Here is a 21,616-nt window from a genome sequence, read left to right as displayed (position 1 = left end):
TTTGTGGGGATACCTTGTGTGGAAAGGGGTGTTCTAATTTTTGGGAAAATTGTGTGCCCTCTACCTGGGGATAATTGAGTTATTCCTTAACTTATCTCAATATCTCCCAGGCAGAGAGAGGGCGGGTGTTACTGTAAATCTGTATGTTGATTGGTTATTGTCTTTGTTTACTGTGGGAGGTCCTCTTGCAGGAGGATTCTCATAAAAGCCATTGTGGCCTCAATAAAAATCATTCATGTTACACCATTCATGAAGTCTAGGCTCATGCTTGGGAAATATTCTACTTGCTGGGGAGAATCGTCTTGGAAGCTGCATTCATCTACACTATTCCTCTACCTCCTAACTGCAGTTATAATCACTTATGCTCAGCTATTGGGAAAGGAATAGAAGACTGCAGTACCATAACAACTGCAGGTCTTAACAGTGTGTGACTGTGACTGCCTGCCTGTGTGTGTGTGTGTGTGTGACTGTCTGACTGTGTGTGACTCGAATTGTGTGTGCCGCTGTAGCTGTGTCATTGTGTGTGCCTGTGCCTGTATGTGTGACTGCCTTTAACTGAGTGTGTGTGTGTGCGCATGCCTGTAACCGAGTGTGTATGACTGTCTGCTTGTAATGGAGTATGTGTGACTGTCTGCTTATGATTGTGTGCCTGTAACTGTGTGTGACTGTCTGCCTTTAACTGTGTTTGGCTCTGTGACTGTCTGTCTGTAACTGTGTGTGTGACTGTTTGCCTGTAACTGAGCGTGTCTGACTGTCTGCTTGTAACTGTTTGTGTGACTGTCTGCCTGTGTGTGTGACTGTATACAGGCAACTTGGTGGGGGGAGCGCCGTGAAGACTTTTCACACAGGGCGCCTAATTGCCTAAGGCCGGCCCTGCTTGCGATGCCCTAACAGTGTTTGCAAAATAATTGACAAAACAGAGTATATCACAGGCATACATGAGTATAGCACATTTTTATGAAATAATTACTAACAGGATATGTTTGGCATGTCTAACATTAAATGTGTTTATTTTAATAGAGACCGATTATTTACATTGCAATGTGCTTCTGTGCCACTGCTAGTGTGTTGAAAATGTAAAGTGTCTTTCCTCAGTAATATAGACAGTGTGTGGTTGGTTGCACTTTACTGCACAGGTGAATCATGCCTGCACTGAGTGTGGCAGTACTTTTTAATCTTTTTTTAACACTTTGTAGAATAAAAAGAGTATTTTAAAATGTGGTGGTTATGTTTTCAAATGACCTTCTTTGTAGTTTTTCACTCTGCTTGAGTCTTGCGATGTGGCTATGCCTGATACTTCCGCAGTTGCAGTTTGTGCAAGTTGATAGGGCACTGTTTTTTTTTTTCCATTTCTTTTCACTGATTATTTGATTTGCATTGTGCTTCTGTGCCGCTGTCTGTGCTTTGGAACTTACAAGCTGTTCCCTCAGAAATACACCCAGTGAAATATTAGTGTTGCATGCGGTGACCAGAAAAAAGCTCACATGAAAATTGCACACAGAAAAAAAAAACACTGTCATGCCCACAAGAAAAATATCCACAGGAAAAATGCCAGCACAGATGAAACCCCCCAAAGAAAAATGCCCACACTGGATAATATGCACATATGGTAATTTTGTCAATTATGAGCATGAATAGGGTATATTACCTACATCGCATTTTGTTACCAATATCTTATGATTAAAATATCTCATTCATATTTAACAATTTGCATATTGACCCTTTATGTTCTCATATCATTATTATTATTTGTATTGTATCAACATATTCTGCACTGCTGAACAATGAGGATACGAAAAAAACAATAAATGACAAACAAGAACAAAAGCTGCATAAGGAAGTGGTCAGTGTTCGTGTCCATGATACAATTAGTACCATGGATGGTGTACCACCCATAAATACTGTGTGTGTGCCCTCCCAGCATGCATGTGCACCAGGATAACAGGCTGGCAAAGAAGTTAGCCAAACATAACGGCTGGCAGGGATGCTAGGAAATTCATTACAAGTACAGTGCCAGCTTATTTAAACATGGGTTTGTGCTGCACAGCGCATCAGTCTTTCAGACAGCAAGCCACTCTCCCTGGCAATAAGGACAACAGCTACACAAATTGTGTCACATGAAAATATCGTGTGACTTGACAAATCTGTTTCTGAGTCCATCACACTTGAGCAGCTGCTGGGTCTTTTTCTTGTGATGCTTATGCTTGAGTTTGCTATGGTGGCTCTGCAGTTCTCCTTGTTGCTTGCAAGTGATGTGCCCATATATAGTAAGGGCATATTTTGCAAATCATTTTTTTTTTTTGCATACAATATTTTGCAAGGGATCTTATTGTGCATTTATTTTGCTTGGTTGTGGATGCATATGACCTATGATACATGTATGTATGTTAATAGTTGTGAAGAGGTTAATTCATTGGATAAGTTATCTAATATGAGCATTTTTCCTAACTTGGTTATTTTGGGCCATTGTTTAGCATTGTGTGTAACTGTGCTCAAGTATGCAGCCAGTAAGCAGTGTAACCTGGACACCTAACTATCCAGGCCTAGTTCAGATCATAATGCAGATGGCCATACATATATATAATACATATATTTAATGGTGTCCTTGCATACACACACAGGAAAGACTAGAAGCACCAGGCTCACTGTCAATCTCAGAAAAAGATGACCTAACAAGCAGCACGACGCCCATATGTGTAAGTAACAGCTTGTATGCACACAGTTCACACTTCCTGTTCCTGGGACATGTTATCCTCACATTTACTGACAGGGAAAGAACCATTACATCAGACCAAAATAGATTCCAATCATGTCAGCACTTGCTGACGTCACGGGTCTACACCGCAGACTCCGCCCCCGGCCAGTCATCCGAGCAGCGTACTCAGCGCTGAGTGATGTGAAGGACCAGACCGGTCTCCATGGCAACCCCATCTCCCTCCTCCCGAGTGACGCGAGTGATGCTCAGAGTCAGCGCAAGGTTTGCATCCTCCTGCCGCTTCCCACGGTCTCTCCTTACTGTACACAAGGGAGCTAGTAAATAAGTGAAATACATGGTAGATACACGAGGAGGGGGAGGGGCAGTGTGCTGACCTGTGTGTCCCTGTGTCTGTGAGATGGCGCTGATCCCATGCCAGGTGCTGCGGGCCGCCATCCTGCTCTCCTACCTGTCCGTGCTCTGCCACTACAAGGCCATAGAGATGCCCGCCCATCAGACCTATGGGGGCAGCTGGAAATTCCTCACATTCATTAACCTGGTGAGTCAGGATCTGCAGAGAGCAGCTCCTCCTGCACGTAATGCTCTTAGTGTCACAAACAAAATGAATGTAACATAAGGAAAGCACATGTTATGATACACACACTATATGGGTATGTTTGTTTGTTTGTTTGTTTATATGCCTCTAACACACACATAACAACTCGAAATTGCATTTCCCTGTATGTCTAACTACTTTAATTGTGTTACAATAAGATATATTACTATATATTACTGATTTGTAAACATCTTTACTGCCTTTAGATATATGTAGAGTAATACCTATATAGGTTTATTTATATATTTGCATTAAATTACTCTATGTTATATGTGAATTGAGAGAGCGACATAAAAGACATGAGTGGGAATCACACTAATTTAATGATTCACTGTAAGAAAGGTGTACCTTATTTCCTCAGGGTCTAAAGAATAAGACTAAAACAATGAATTTAGTGTTTTATGCTACTAGCTGGTTCTAAATGTATCTCATCACTGCAAACCAACTTCTGCAATATGCTCTCTCCGAATGGACAGGGAAGTAGCTAGCTTAGACACCATGTACATTTGTACAGCTTCTGCAAGCGTGCAGTTGCGTGCTAGTCATCACAGGATGCCATAGGCATCTGGTTCGGGACTCTATAATATTCTATTAGTTATATTGGTTTATAACTATGCAGCAAAGGCTAGGAAGACTGGAAAACTAAAATGGGGAAATAACTTTCTAGTTATACATTTGCAAAGAATCTGGGTATGACAATGCATACATGACATAGCGTATTAAACAGTTAACAATAGTGAAGGTAGGTTCACTGTGACTAATTCAAATATTATTTTTTTTAACTGTCCCTGCATATCTACATTCAGGGCTGCCATCAGAAATTTTGTGGGCCCCTTACATTGCCACGGCAAGGGTGCCTAATTTATTATTGCACTATGGAATATTGTCCTTTAATGTAATTTGTGTAGTGCATTAACCCCTTAAGACCGCAGCCAAATGTACAAGTAGTGATCAAAACAAAACGTAAACAAAACCTGGTATTTGCGCTATATGTCTGTCCAACCGTAATCCCCCTTTTTCATATTAAATGCACCCACACTTATTATATATAATTTTATTCAGGGGAAACAGGGCTTTCGTTTAACATCAAATATTTTGGTAAGGAACATAATTTAATATGAAAAAAATATAAAAAAATGGGAGAAAATAAGAATTTTAAAAAAATGTTTAGTTCTACGTGACATTTTTGTATTCAGCAATGTCTCACGTGTAAAACAGTACCTCCTATGTACATGTTTTATGGTGTTTTGGGAAGTTACAGGGTCAAATATAGCATGTTACATATTTCAGTTTTTTCACATTGAAATTCGCCAGATTGGTTACGTTGCCTTTGAGACCATATGGTAGCCCAGGAATAAGAATTACCCCCATGATGGCATACCATTTGCAAAAGTAGACAACCCAAGGTATTGCAAATGGAGTATGTCCAGTCTTTTTTATTAGCCACTTGGTCACAAACACTGGGCAAAGTTAGTGTTAATATTTGAAAATGCAAAAAACTAATTTGAACGCAAATTTTGGCCAGTGTTAGTGACTAAGTGGCTACTAAAAAAACTGAACGTTACTGAATGGTTATTTTGATTTACTGTATATATTTTGTGGCCTTCTCTGTGTGTACCCTATTCATTTGTGTCTTGGCATTTATTTTTCTGCTGTATTGGTTCCCACATTTAAAGTGACAGTGCTGTTCCAGGGCAGCACCCCTTCATGTCATTACAATGGTATGCCATTATGGGGGTAATTTTTATTCCTGGGCTACCATACGGTCGGTCTCAAAGGCAACCTGGCAAATTTTTATGTGAAAAAACTGAAACGCAAGCCTTATATTTGACTCTGTAACTTTTGAAAACACCATAAAACCTGTACATGAGGGGTACTGTTATACTCAGGAGACTTCGCTGAACACAAATATTAGTGTTTTAAAACAGTAAAACGTATCACAACAATTATATCGTCAGTGTAAGTGCTATTTGTGTGTGAAAAATGCAAAAAATTTCACTGTCACTGACGATATCGTCGTTGTAATATATTTTACTGTTTTGAAACGCTAATATTTATGTTCATCGAAGTCTTCCGAGTAAAACAGTAACCCCCATGTACAGGTTTTATGGTGTATTGAAAAGTTACAGGGTTAAATATAGTGCTAGAAAATTAAATTCCCTGAACTTTCGGCCTGGGTTGTCAGGCAGGTTCTGAAAATTGTAATTAATAAAATGACCTATTTATGTAAAATTATTACATAAATATATACCGTATATACTCGAGTATAAGCCGAGTTTTTCAGCACATTTTTTGTGCTGAAAAACCCCAAATCGGCTTATACTCGAGTCAGTGTCTGTATTATGGCAATTTACATTGCCATAATACAGACAGGGGGCTGGCAGCGAGCGCTTACCTCTCCTGCAGCTCCTGTCAGCATCCTTCTCCTCCGCGGCGGTCCGTTCAGCACCTCGGTCAGCTCCCAGTGTAAGTCTCGCGAGAGCCGCGGGATCATAGTGCGGCTCTCTCGAGACTTACAGTGTGAGCTGACAGAGGAGATGCACGGACCGGCCTGAAGGAGAAGGGAGCTGACAGCAGCTGCAGGAGAGGTAAGCGCTCTCTGCCAGTCCCCCTCCCCCCACTGAACTGCCAATGCCACTGGACCACCAGGGAAGGAGAGCCCCCCTCCCTGCCATGTATCAAGCAGGGAGGGGGGACGAAAAAAAATAAAAATAATAAAATATTAAAAATAATAAAATAAAAAATAATAATTAAATAAAATAATAATAAAAAATAATTATTAAAATAATAAATAAAAAAAATAATAAAATTGCCCACCCCCCACCAAGGCTCTGCAACACACACACACTGCACTCATACACACTGCATTCATACACACACACACTGCACTCATACACACACTGCATTCATACACGCACTGCACTCATACACGCACACACTGCTCTCATACACACACACACTGCATTCATACACACGCACTGCATTCATTATATACACACACTGTAAATAAATATTCAATTAATATAATTTTTTTAGGATCTAATTTTATTTAGAAATTTACCAGTAGCTGCTGCATTTCCCACCCTAGTCTTATACTCGAGTCAATAAGTTTTCCCAGTTTTTGGGGGTAAAATTAGGGGCCTCGGCTTATATTCGCGTCGGCTTATACTCGAGTATATACGGTACGTAGAATTATTATTATATATATATATATATATATATGTGTGTGTATATATATATATATATAGTATATGAAAAAAAGCCAGCACTCTAGGACTTCAATAAATAAAAAGTAAAAACCTTTTATTCCAGTGTGTCAAAAAACAGGGTCGACGTTTCAGTCCACCGTTGTGAACTTTCTTCAGGACATAAAATACAATGTACAATGTTCAATTTAAATGACTTAAAGTGACATGTGCAAGGAAACAAAAGAACATAATATACCGTATATTCAATCTAATAGGTGTGTCATAGGAGGGGGAGACATATAGCTCATTCAGAGTTGCGGTGTGACATAGCATACTACATCTAACTATAAAAATGAAAAAAAAAATAATAAAACTATTCTATTAATAGAAAATTGAATTCACACAGATGTGTATTAGATAATTATTTTTCTATTAATAGAATAGTTTTATTAATATTTTTTTTCTTTTTATAGTTAGATGTAGTATGCTATGTCACACTGCAACTCTGAATTAGCTATATGTCTCCCCCTCCTATGACACACCTATTAGATTGAATATATATTATGTTCTTTTGTTTCCTTGCACATGTCACTTTAAGTCACTATCCTTGTCTATATACATATAGAACATATACCATGCCCGTTCGTTTTTGTGCACATGTCACTTTAAGATGTCACTATAACATCAGGGTTTGCACATTTTGAGCACTTTTGTTATTTTTGCTTACACATATATCTGGGTAAATCTATTGTGATCCGTATTTTCTTGGCATAGTACACTTTACCACAAATATTGTGATGTGCAGGGCTGTATTTTGCGCGAGGCAAACAAGGCATTTGCCTAGGGCGGCACTTTCAGGGGGGCGGCAAAAAAACGCCACCCTAAGTACCTAGGCAAATGCCTTGTTTGCCTCATGTGGCCGGCTGCCCACCGTTGTACCCTCCCGAGGCATTTAGCTGGCTCAAAGTTTAGACGGACGGCGAGGGAGCACAAACTCTGAGCACTTCCTGCTCCCTTGCGCGCCCTTCTATTATGCCGGGAGCCGGAATATGACATCACTCCGGCCCCGGCGGTGCGCGAGGGAGCAGGAAGTGCTCAGTTCCCTCGCCACCTCCATTGAGACAGATAGAAGGGGATAGAGACACCGACCGCTAGACAGACCACTTGCATAGTCACACACCCGCTGCCTACCACTGGGATATACTAACACCTCCCCACCGGGACCATCCCCTGCTGAGACCGGGACCACCTCCCCACCCGCTCCTGCCGGTTCTGGGACCCCTTGAGCAGTCATGGGATGTACCCTGAGCGCGGAGGAGAGAGCTTCGCTGGAGAGAACCAAACAGTCCTGCTACTGGGTGAGCTACCCCCCATCTACTCTACTTCCCCCAAATCTGCCCCAGATACCCCCCCATCTACTCCACTGCCCCAGCTACCCCATCTATTCTTCTGCTCCAGCAACCCCCATCTACTCAACTGCCCCAGCTACCCCCATCTATTCTTCTGCTCCAGCAACCCCCATCTACTCAACTGCCCCCAAATCTGCCCCAGATCGGTGTTGCTGTATCCCCATCTACTCTATTGCCCCCAAATCTGCCCCAGCTACCCCTATCTACTCTACTGCCCCCAAATCTGCCCCAGCTATCCCATCTATTCTACTGCCCCCAAATCTGCCCCAGCTACCCCATCTACTCTACTGCCCCCAAATCTGCCCCAGCTACCCCCTATCTACTCTACTGCCCCCAAATCTGCACCTCTGCCTTACTGCCCTTCAACCTGCCCATATACCACTGCACCCTATTCTGTTCATATACCCCAATCTTGTGGGATCTGCCCCCTGCAGCCGGGGTACATGCTCCCTTAATCTTTTTTTTAATCAGGGACATTCATTTTCTCCTCCCCCCACCTCCTCTCACCTGCCTTACTGGGGTTTACGAATCATCTTCCCCAGGCATGCATCATCAGCACCCCTTATCTACCATACCAGGGTACATCCATAATCTGCTCTTACAGCTAATGACTACCCAGTACTGTGTGGGGCATGTCACTTGTCAAACAGCACAATGAGCCTGGTTGTCTAATCACTGGGTGCAATGGGCATTTACTTATAACCCACATAATATAGATAACAGCCCTATGCTATACGCCATATTGTAAAACTGTCAAGATTGTCAGACTGAAGTTGAATAAGATGTATATCCCTCAGTGTGTGTGTGTGTCTGTCAGTGAGTGTGTCTGTGACTATCAGTGTGTGTGTCTGCCAGTGAGTGTGTGTGTGTATGTATGTGTAAGCTAGTGTGTTTGTGTGTGTCTGTCAGGGAGTGTGTATGTCAGTGTGTGTGTAACTGTCAGTGTGTCTGTGAGTGAATGTGTGTGTCTGTCAAATTTGTGAGGATGTTCATGTCAGTGTGTGTATGTCAGTTTGTGCCTGTCAGTGAGTGTGTCTGTCATTGAAAGTCTGGGTTGTTTAAACAGTGTGCGTGCCAATGACTGTATGCGTGTGCCAATAACTATGTATCTGTCAGTGATTGTATGTCAGTGCATGTGTCAATGAGGGAGTGCGTCTGTCATTCAAAAAAGTGGCCTTGACACGAAGTGGTGGGGCAAATTTAGATTAGGGGGGTGCCTAAATTTAGTCGTGCCTAGGGCAGCACAAATCCAAGATACACCACTGGTGATGTGTATTCATATTATAGTAGTTTACACAGATCTTTGTATCTGGTATTCTACTAACATCCCTTTACACATATACCTTCATATGCCTTCGTATACTTGCGATCGATTTTGAAGGCTGCATATAATGTCACTGGGTGTATTTATGCCACCTCGTTATTGATATCGAGCAGGGTTATTCACACTTATCACTTGTCATTAGACACATGGGCAAGCTTAGATAGATCGCTGTTTTTACGATCTATTTACCAGTTTCCATGGTGACGGATTTAGGTGCACTCTCACACCGGAAGGGGTTGAGCGGATTGCCACGCATGCGCAGATGGGAGCGGATCACGCCTGTACACAGGTGGAGGTGGTTTGGTAAGTTAGTTTTCTTTATTTAAGTTGAACATTGTACCTTGTATTTTATGTCCTGAAGAAAGTTCACAACGGTGGACTGAAACGTCGACCCTGTTTTTTGACACACTGGAATAAAAGGTTTTTACTTTTTATTTATTGAAGTCCTAGAGTGCTGGCTTTTTTTCATATACTATATACTTGTGCAGCTGAGCACCGGGCACAACACTGAAGGAAAGCTGGAGTGCAACTCCCATCATTTTTGTATATATATATGTGTGTGTATATAATTGTTTTTATTATTTTTATTTATATATAGGTATATATATATAGTGATGTATACGTATATACTTATGTATATAGATATATATATTATTTCGTTCTACATGTATTTTGATATCAATATATATATATATATATAAATTTTAAAATATAGTTAGAACGAAATTACGCATGTATATATATTTTTATCTATTTATTTTTTATTATTTTTTAAATTTTATTTTTTAACGTATTTATATATTTATTTATTTTTTATTATATATAAATATATATATATAATGAAAATTATATATAATTAATCAATATCATTGTACGTGTATTTTGATATTAATATATATATATAATTATGTATATATTAATATTAAAATACATGTAGACAGTGTATGTATATTTATGTGTATGTGTGTATATGTGTATATATATACTTAGATCATATATATAATAAATATATAGTATATATAATTAAATTTTAAACTGTTTTAACATTTTTTTTTTCAGACAGCAGGGGGAGTACCTGTCATTCCAGGCACTCCCCCTGCTGGCATTGCCTTGGATGGCTATGCCGTCCATGTGATCGCGGGGTCCTCGCAAGGACCTCGCAATCACATGGCCCAGGGGGGGCCGAAGAGGACGGAGGGGGACTCCCTGGGCTCCCAGGTAAGACTCCCATACCGCGATCGCCGGCGTGGGATCGCCAGCTACCGGGTAAGTACATAAGATCTCAGGACGTTCTATGCTGCCCTGCGGCGTTTAGAGCCACCAAAATGGGAACGGCATAGAACGCCCTGCGGTCTTAAGGGGTTAAGGACCTGCCAACCTGGCTGTCAGGGTACCTGTTGTCTCTACCTCAGAGGAGGTGAGACACTTAGAATTCCGCCCTCTCAGAGGGGCTGACTCACTCGTTCCTCGCAGTCCTCTCGGCCGTTTACACGCCGGACGCCTCTGATCCGCCTCCTTTTATGACTCGGCTCTAGTAGCCGATGTCATGACGACTATCCGTTCCGACCTGTCAATCAAGTCCTGAGCACGAATCAGGACTCGTCGGGGGCGTGATCATCTATTTAGAACCAGGGTATAAAATAAGGTTTTGTGTATTGGTTCATTGCCCTGTCGTGGTTCTAGCTAGTCTAGTCACTCAGCGCTCTTATTTCTATTTGTCTCTTTGGTTCTGACCCGGCTTGTATTATTTCTACCCTGCTTACCTCTATTACCTTTTTGACCGCGCTTGTCTCTCGTTTACCTGCTCTCTCGTTCCCTCGACCTCGGGTTGTCTCTAGACCATTCTTTGCTTACTCCTTACGTTAGTCCGGCCATTCTAAGGTCCGGTATACGTAACTTCTCCTGTTTGTACTCTGCGTGTTGGATCCCTGTCCCGATCCTGACACTGGCAGAGATGGTATTGTCAATGTGAAAAGGGGTTAATTTGATTGTATGGAGGTCAAAAGGGGTTACATCTTTTGAAGCTGGGACCCCCAAGGAGGTCAGATGACAGAAGGGGTAGTGTAAAAGGCATAGGAGTGTGAAAAGGATTTTTCCATATGCATGTGAATTAATCAAGACTCTGCAAGGTGTGAGATTCTACGCTTGAAAAGCCTGATGTTTGGCTTCAGCCATTTGGCCTGTACCTTTTCATTTGATGAGGGGATTTCTTTGATATGTTAATGATCATTAGCCTTGTGTTCAAGTATCATATCCAAAGAAACATTAATATTAATACTCACAGCATAATAATGTAGCCTCATTTTTATTATATTTAGAATGGGACAAACACCATCTTCAATACAAGCCCAAACACAAATGGCATAACATAGCCACATGGGAAGAGATTGTGATATTCATTATATTGGGTCACGAGTAAGGCATATGACATATCTATGAAATGTAAAAATAATAATGAATTTATAGATGCATTACTGTGAATTATTATTTCTGTGGCAGGTACATAAGAGAAGATAGAGCCAAATGTTTCCATTTGGCTTGATGGGGGTCTGGACACAAGGGGGTGGTCCCTTAGTGTCTCTATAGATACGACTTAACTCCACCTCTGGGTGAGGCGTGGTAATCCACAGGGTATAGCTCTAATGAAACTGAAGTATGCCTGGTACTTGCTTGGGTCCAAGATCTAATTTTGAAGAGAGTCACCATCCTCTTTGCCAGCGACCCCCTGGGCAGAAGTTTCACTTTAAAAACCTGAGTAAGTGATTTGGGACTTTTGTTATTTGATTCCTTTTGTTTTTATCTGCTGTTGGTGTAAATAATTTGTTTATCATCTACTTTTTGTATGCACTGTGACTAATATTTTTGCTCATAAGAAATATTCCTTTATTAAGTTTTGCATTTGTCTGGTAAAAGAATCATGTTACCTGACAAGACTAATTTGAATTTTGCAATTGCTTAGATATTGTGCTAAGTTGTTTTTGGTGGGTTTTTATTATTGATTTACCTGGGGGACCAGGGCTTCCCATTTATAAATTGTCATGGTGGTGGCAGAGTTAAAATAGTAATAGTTATAGTATTATGTTTAAGTGTGGGTGGATGTTAAGGGGGATTTTGTCATAGTTTCGGTTTAGTGCAGACAAATAGTGAACTTTAATCCTTTCACCACAAACAACTACATCACGCACACTCTTGAAGTAGGTTGTGTTCATGACAATACATAGCTTACGGTGTGGGCAGTGGTGTATTTTTGATCTGTGCTGCCCTAGGCATGACGGAACTCGGGTACCCCCTAATTTAAATTTGCCCCACCCCTTCCTGTCAAGGCCACACCTCTTCCTGTTAAAGACTAACACACACTTTGACTGACAGACACACACTCAGATACACTGACATACACACACACACTCACTGATTTGACACAATTTGACAGACACAATCACTGACACAAATCACTGACAGACACGCACAGACATACTGACATAATCACACAATGATGCAGACAGACACACACTCATTCACTGACAGACACACACACACACACACCCACTGACAGACACACACACATACGCACTCACAGACACACACTGAAAGACACACTCACTCACAAACACACACTGACAGATATACACACACACACACACACACTCACAGACACACATTCACAGATATACATGCACAGACTCACCGACAGACAGACACATACAAACACTCACTCACACATACCAACATTTATTCAAGTGTATGCAGAAATACTTAAAAAATGCAAACAAATAAAGAAATTGTGCTCTTGGTGAAAGCCAGGAACATTTTAGTGTTCCTGGGACAGTGAGACTTTTGTCAAATTTCCCCCAAACAAGGCCTGAAACTTGGAAATGTTCTCCTACACACCACTACACAATGAATCCCAGAGTTATATGCAGCATAATATAATGCAGAGGGACTGGAAGGGTTATATGTCCTGTCAGAGACATAGTTTGTAAATATTGCATAATGATTCTATTTTCCCGTTTGATGAGTTACGAGTACAATGTAACTTTTATGAAGGTTCAGGCGGGTGGCCAGTTGTGATGCTGGGAGCCGGAATGTGACGTCAAATCACCACTCCCTCACCGCCCACCTGGAGCTCAGCTAGCCGCCTGCCCCGAGGCTAACAAAGGCAGTGTTTTTTTCCGCCCCCAGGAAAATGCCGCCCAAGGCAAGTGCCTTGTTTGCCTCGCGGCAAATACAGCGCTGCCACTGGGGCCTGCTCCAAGTCTACCCACAGGGGCTGCCTCTGACTCCACCCAAAAGACTGTCCTGGAGTCTGTTACAATGAAATGCTTTTCTTGTTTCCTATTGTATTTTCTGTGAATATGTTGTCCCTGTATAAATATTTGAAATAGCACGTGTTAAGGGATGCATTGTGTATGCGCATATAATGTACGGAGTTTGTGTACTAGGGATGCAGTCTCATTGGCGGATCCAGGGGGGGGCAACGGGGCAATTGCCCCCCCCGAGAAAATATTGCTGCCCGAGGCTCTCCCCTGCCGGTCCATGCAGGGCTGGTGCTATCCAAGCACCAGCCCTGCTGATTGCCATCACGGACCGGAGGGGAGATCAGTGATCTCCCTCCCCGGCCCACACAGGCAGATTGCTGGGCGGCCGGCAGGGGAGGGAGTGAGAGAGAGAACCCGGGGGAGCTCTTACCTGCAGCTCCGCCGGGTTCTCCTCTCGCGAGCACGGAGCGTTACCATGGCAACGCTCCGTTCTTGCGAGAGTGAACTCTAGCCTGCGCTGCAGGTTAGAGTTCACTCCCCCACTAGAACCACCAGGGAATGGAAGAGAAAGCAATGTCTCCCCCTCCCTCAGCAAAGGTAAGAAGGGAGGGGGTACATTAGCTTTATTTATTTAATTATTATTTAATAATGAAAACAAAAAAAAATCTTTTATCTGCCCCCCTATCCCTCACACACTGCACCACACAGCCCCCCTTACCTACACAGCCCCCTTACCTACACAGCCCCCTTACCTACACAGCCCCCTTACCTACACAGCCCCCCCTTACATACACAGTCCCCCTTACCTACACAGCCCCCCCCTTACATACACAGTCCCCCCTTACCTACACAGCCCCCCCTTACCTACATAGCCCCCCCTTACCTACACAGCCCCCCCTTACCTACACAGCCCCCCCTTACCTACACAGCCCCCCTCTTACATACACAGCCCCCCTCTTACATACACAGCCCCCCTTTACATACACAGTCCCTTACTTACACAGCCCCCCCTTACATACACAGCCCCCCCTTACCTACACAGCCCCCCTCTTACATACACAGTCCCCCCTTACCTACACAGCCCCCCCTTACATACACAGCCCCCCCTTACTTACACACACCCCCTTACACACCCCCCCTTACACAGCCCCCCTATTACATACACAGCCCCCCTATTACATACACAGCCCCCTTACACACACAGCCCCCCCTTACACACACAGCCCCCCTTACACACACAGCCCCCCTTACATACACAGCCCCCCTTACATACACAGCCCCCCCTTACACACACAGCCCCCCCTTACACACACAGCCCCCCCTTACACACACACAGCCCCCCCCCCCTTACACACACAGCTCCCCCTTACATACATAGCCCCCCTTACACACACACACAGCCCCCCCTTACACATAGCCCCCAATACACTCACTGCCCCCCATACACACACAGCACCCCTCACACAAAAACACACTGCGCCACTCACGCACAAACACACTGCGCTCCCAATACACACACTGCACCATTTACACACAAACACACTGCTCCCAATATACATATTACTACCCCATACATACACTGCACCCCTCTCACACACGCACTACCCCTTCATACACATACTGCGACCCTCGCACACACTGCACCCCTCACACACATACACACTACAACCCCTATCCCGGCAGACATGGGTAAGTTATCAACATTTTTTTAAACAGTTTGACTACTTACTCTGGGAGGGCGCCACAGCAACTCCTGGCACCAAAACCACTACAGAGAGCTGTAGTGGTTATTGTGCCTGGATTGTTTATTAAAATAATCTGCCAGTGCCCCTCCCGAGATTAGCTTCTGGATCCGCCACTGTGCAGTCTATGTGTGGATAGTGGATGCAAACTGTGTGTATATAGTGGATCAAGTGTGTTTGTGTGTATAGTGTGTAGTGAGAGGAGCAGTTGTATGTATTTTTTAGAGTGTATAGTGGTATAAGTTAAATAACCTTATAATGAGTTAAAGAACCTTATACCCTTAGTGGAGCACTGAATCAAACATAGAACAATTTTGAAAATTGTTTTAAGTATAAGTAAACACTATGTTTTATTCAGGGCTCCACTAAGAATATAACATTCTTTAACTTATACTACTATATATTCTTTTTTACCATGGTCTGTGGGAGGGAGGGTTTTCCCACACAAGTGTTTGTTTGAGCTGCTGTTTTGATATTCTACACTAAAGCACTTTTGATTTTTGCACACTGCCTCTGTTTGGAGTATTTTTACTATTTCTTTTATTTTGGCTTTACTATCTGATTTCTCCCCTCCCCCTCCATGCCTCTTACCTCTGGCCCTGGAGGGGGGTAAGAGAGAGAGAAACTGGTGGAGGAGCATCACAAACAGCTTCTCGGGCTCCCTCCCCATACAAGTATGCACTGACCCAGGGAAGGAGATCTCCCTTCCCTGCGCTAGTGTATGTGCAGGTGTTTGTACATTTGCAGTATTGAGCCCGGGTGGCCCATGCCCCTAACAGGTTTTCCTCCGCTGCACTCTCCCCTCGCTCTGTTCAGGTTGAGGGCCAGGAGGAGTATGAGATCAACTCCATCCTCGATTCTCGAATTTCTCGGGGGAGGTTACAATATCTTGTGGACTGGAAAGGATATGGTCCTGAGGAGAGGTCTTGGGTGGTCCAGGAGGAGGTGCATGCTCCTCGCCTCCGCAGGGCTTTTCATTCCCGGTTTCCGTCTCGTCCCGGTTCCTTCCGCCCGGTGGGCGTTTCTGAGAGGGGGGGTACTGTCAGGGTACCTGTTGTCTCTACCTCAGAGGAGGTGAGACACTTAGAATTCCGCCCTCTCAGAGGGGCTGACTCACTCGTTCCTCGCAGTCCTCTCGGCCGTTTACACGCCGGACGCCTCTGATCCGCCTCCTTTTATGACGCGGCTCTAGTAGCCGACGTCATGACGACTATCCGTTCCGACCTGTCAATCAAGTCCTGAGCACGAATCATGACTCGTCGGGGGCGTGATCATCTATTTAGAACCAGGGTATAAAATAAGGTTTTGTGTATTGGTTCATTGCCCTGTCGTGGTTCTAGCTAGTCTAGTCACTCAGCGCTCTTATTTCTATTTGTCTCTTTGGTTCTGACCCGGCTTGTATTATTTCTACCCTGCTTACCTCTATTACCTTTTTGACCCGGCTTGTCTCTCGTTTACCTGCTCTCTCGTTCCCTCGACCTCGGCTTGTCTCTAGACCATTCTTTGCTTACTCCTTACGTTAGTCCGGCCATTCTAAGGTCCGGTATACGTAACTTCTCCTGTTTGTACTCTGCGTGTTGGATCCCTGTCCCGATCCTGACACTGGCAGAGATGGTATTGTCAATGTGAAAAGGGGTTAATTTGATTGTATGGAGGTCAAAAGGGGTTACATATTTTGAAGCTGGGACCCCCAAGGAGGTCAGATGACAGAAGGGGTAGTGTAAAAGGCATAGGAGTGTGAAAAGGATTTTTCCATATGCATGTGAATTAATCAAGACTCTGCAAGGTGTGAGATTCTACGCTTGAAAAGCCTGATGTTTGGCTTCAGCCATTTGGCCTGTACCTTTTCATTTGATGAGGGGATTTCTTTGATATGTTAATGATCATTAGCCTTGTGTTCAAGTATCATATCCAAAGAAACATTAATATTAATACTCACAGCATAATAATGTAGCCTCATTTTTATTATATTTAGAATGGGACAAACACCATCTTCAATACAAGCCCAAACACAAATGGCATAACATAGCCACATGGGAAGAGATTGTGATATCCATTATATTGGGTCACGAGTAAGGCATATGACATATCTATGAAATGTAAAAATAATAATGAATTTATAGATGCATTACTGTGAATTATTATTTCTGTGGCAGGTACATAAGAGAAGATAGAGCCAAATGTTTCCATTTGGCTTGATGGGGGTCTGGACACAAGGGGGTGGTCCCTTAGTGTCTCTATAGATACGACTTAACTCCACCTCTGGGTGAGGCGTGGTAATCCACAGGGTATAGCTCTAATGAAACTGAAGTATGCCTGGTACTTGCTTGGGTCCAAGATCTAATTTTGAAGAGAGTCACCATCCTCTTTGCCAGCGACCCCCTGGGCAGAAGTTTCACTTTAAAAACCTGAGTAAGTGATTTGGGACTTTTGTTATTTGATTCCTTTTGTTTTTATCTGCTGTTGGTGTAAATAATTTGTTTATCATCTACTTTTTGTATGCACTGTGACTAATATTTTTGCTCATAAGAAATATTCCTTTATTAAGTTTTGCATTTGTCTGGTAAAAGAATCATGTTACCTGACAAGACTAATTTGAATTTTGCAATTGCTTAGATATTGTGCTAAGTTGTTTTTGGTGGGTTTTTATTATTGATTTACCTGGGGGACCAGGGCTTCCCATTTATAAATTGTCATGGTGGTGGCAGAGTTAAAATAGTAATAGTTATAGTATTATGTTTAAGTGTGGGTGGATGTTAAGGGGGATTTTGTCATAGTTTCGGTTTAGTGCAGACAAATAGTGAACTTTAATCCTTTCACCACAAACAACTACATCACGCACACTCTTGAAGTAGGTTGTGTTCATGACAATACATAGCTTACGGTGTGGGCAGTGGTGTATTTTTGATCTGTGCTGCCCTAGGCATGACGGAACTCGGGTACCCCCTAATTTAAATTTGCCCCACCCCTTCCTGTCAAGGCCACACCTCTTCCTGTTAAAGACTAACACACACTTTGACTGACAGACACACACTCAGATACACTGACATACACACACACACTCACTGATTTGACACAATTTGACAGACACAATCACTGACACAAATCACTGACAGACACGCACAGACATACTGACATAATCACACAATGATGCAGACAGACACACACTCATTCACTGACAGACACACACACACACACCCACTGACAGACACACACACATACGCACTCACAGACACACACTGAAAGACACACTCACTCACAAACACACACTGACAGATATACACACACACACACACACACTCACAGACACACATTCACAGATATACATGCACAGACTCACCGACAGACAGACACATACAAACACTCACTCACACATACCAACATTTATTCAAGTGTATGCAGAAATACTTAAAAAATGCAAACAAATAAAGAAATTGTGCTCTTGGTGAAAGCCAGGAACATTTTAGTGTTCCTGGGACAGTGAGACTTTTGTCAAATTTCCCCCAAACAAGGCCTGAAACTTGGAAATGTTCTCCTACACACCACTACACAATGAATCCCAGAGTTATATGCAGCATAATATAATGCAGAGGGACTGGAAGGGTTATATGTCCTGTCAGAGACGTAGTTTGTAAATATTGCATAATGATTCTATTTTCCCGTTTGATGAGTTACGAGTACAATGTAACTTTTATGAAGGTTCAGGCGGGTGGCCAGTTGTGATGCTGGGAGCCGGAATGTGACGTCAAATCACCACTCCCTCACCGCCCACCTGGAGCTCAGCTAGCCGCCTGCCCCGAGGCTAACAAAGGCAGTGTTTTTTTCCGCCCCCAGGAAAATGCCGCCCAAGGCAAGTGCCTTGTTTGCCTCGCGGCCTGGGGCCTGCTCCAAGTCTACCCACAGGGGCTGCCTCTGACTCCACCCAAAAGACTGTCCTGGAGTCTGTTACAATGAAATGCTTTTCTTGTTTCCTATTGTATTTTCTGTGAATATGTTGTCCCTGTATAAATATTTGAAATAGCACGTGTTAAGGGATGCATTGTGTATGCGCATATAATGTACGGAGTTTGTGTACTAGGGATGCAGTCTATGTGTGGATAGTGGATGCAAACTGTGTGTATATAGTGGATCAAGTGTGTTTGTGTGTATAGTGTGTAGTGAGAGGAGCAGTTGTATGTATTTTTTAGAGTGTATAGTGGTATAAGTTAAATAACCTTATAATGAGTTAAAGAACCTTATACCCTTAGTGGAGCACTGAATCAAACATAGAACAATTTTGAAAATTGTTTTAAGTATAAGTAAACACTATGTTTTATTCAGGGCTCCACTAAGAATATAACATTCTTTAACTTATACTACTATATATTCTTTTTTACCATGGTCTGTGGGAGGGAGGGTTTTCCCACACAAGTGTTTGTTTGAGCTGCTGTTTTGATATTCTACACTAAAGCGCTTTTGATTTTTGCACACTGCCTCTGTTTGGAGTATTTTTACTATTTCTTTTATTTTGGCTTTACTATCTGATTTCTCCCCTCCCCCTCCATGCCTCTTACCTCTGGCCCTGGAGGGGGGTAAGAGAGAGAGAAACTGGTGGAGGAGCATCACAAACAGCTTCTCGGGCTCCCTCCCCATACAAGTATGCACTGACCCAGGGAAGGAGATCTCCCTTCCCTGCGCTAGTGTATGTGCAGGTGTTTGTACATTTGCAGTATTGAGCCCGGGTGGCCCATGCCCCTAACAGGTTTTCCTCCGCTGCACTCTCCCCTCGCTCTGTTCAGGTTGAGGGCCAGGAGGAGTATGAGATCAACTCCATCCTCGATTCTCGAATTTCTCGGGGGAGGTTACAATATCTTGTGGACTGGAAAGGATATGGTCCTGAGGAGAGGTCTTGGGTGGTCCAGGAGGAGGTGCATGCTCCTCGCCTCCGCAGGGCTTTTCATTCCCGGTTTCCGTCTCGTCCCAGTTCCTTCCGCCCGGTTGGCGTTTCTGAGAGGGGGGGTACTGTCAGGGTACCTGTTGTCTCTACCTCAGAGGAGGTGAGACACTTAGAATTCCGCCCTCTCAGAGGGGCTGACTCACTCGTTCCTCGCAGTCCTCTCGGCCGTTTACACGCCGGACGCCTCTGATCCGCCTCCTTTTATGACGCGGCTCTAGTAGCCGACGTCATGACGACTATCCGTTCCGACCTGTCAATCAAGTCCTGAGCACGAATCATGACCCGTCGGGGGCGTGATCATCTATTTAGAACCAGGGTATAAAATAAGGTTTTGTGTATTGGTTCATTGCCCTGTCGTGGTTCTAGCTAGTCTAGTCACTCAGCGCTCTTATTTCTATTTGTCTCTTTGGTTCTGACCCGGCTTGTATTATTTCTACCCTGCTTACCTCTATTACCTTTTTGACCCGGCTTGTCTCTCGTTTACCTGCTCTCTCGTTCCCTCGACCTCGGGTTGTCTCTAGACCATTCTTTGCTTACTCCTTACGTTAGTCCGGCCATTCTAAGGTCCGGTATACGTAACTTCTCCTGTTTGTACTCTGCGTGTTGGATCCCTGTCCCGATCCTGACACTGGCAGAGATGGTATTGTCAATGTGAAAAGGGGTTAATTTGATTGTATGGAGGTCAAAAGGGGTTACATCTTTTGAAGCTGGGACCCCCAAGGAGGTCAGATGACAGAAGGGGTAGTGTAAAAGGCATAGGAGTGTGAAAAGGATTTTTCCATATGCATGTGAATTAATCAAGACTCTGCAAGGTGTGAGATTCTACGCTTGAAAAGCCTGATGTTTGGCTTCAGCCATTTGGCCTGTACCTTTTCATTTGATGAGGGGATTTCTTTGATATGTTAATGATCATTAGCCTTGTGTTCAAGTATCATATCCAAAGAAACATTAATATTAATACTCACAGCATAATAATGTAGCCTCATTTTTATTATATTTAGAATGGGACAAACACCATCTTCAATACAAGCCCAAACACAAATGGCATAACATAGCCACATGGGAAGAGATTGTGATATCCATTATATTGGGTCACGAGTAAGGCATATGACATATCTATGAAATGTAAAAATAATAATGAATTTATAGATGCATTACTGTGAATTATTATTTCTGTGGCAGGTACATAAGAGAAGATAGAGCCAAATGTTTCCATTTGGCTTGATGGGGGTCTGGACACAAGGGGGTGGTCCCTTAGTGTCTCTATAGATACGACTTAACTCCACCTCTGGGTGAGGCGTGGTAATCCACAGGGTATAGCTCTAATGAAACTGAAGTATGCCTGGTACTTGCTTGGGTCCAAGATCTAATTTTGAAGAGAGTCACCATCCTCTTTGCCAGCGACCCCCTGGGCAGAAGTTTCACTTTAAAAACCTGAGTAAGTGATTTG

At 43.2% G+C, this 21,616-nt stretch overlaps 1 protein-coding gene across 1 annotated transcript in view; it reads left to right on the top strand.

Annotated features, from left to right (window-relative positions):
* Positions 1 to 2,869: 2,869 nt before the first annotated feature.
* Positions 2,870 to 21,616, top strand: part of AIG1 (androgen induced 1) — a 366,407-nt gene continuing 347,660 nt past the window's right edge. Inside the window, exon 1 of the mRNA XM_063443318.1 lies at positions 2,870 to 3,254. Coding sequence (XP_063299388.1) covers positions 3,114 to 3,254 — 141 coding nt within the window. The 5' untranslated portion in view covers positions 2,870 to 3,113. The remainder of the gene's footprint in view (positions 3,255 to 21,616) is intronic.

Source organism: Pelobates fuscus, chromosome 2 (genome assembly GCF_036172605.1).
Source record: "Pelobates fuscus isolate aPelFus1 chromosome 2, aPelFus1.pri, whole genome shotgun sequence".
Lineage (NCBI taxonomy): Eukaryota > Metazoa > Chordata > Amphibia > Anura > Pelobatidae > Pelobates > Pelobates fuscus.
This window is presented reverse-complemented; position numbering and strand designations above follow the sequence as displayed.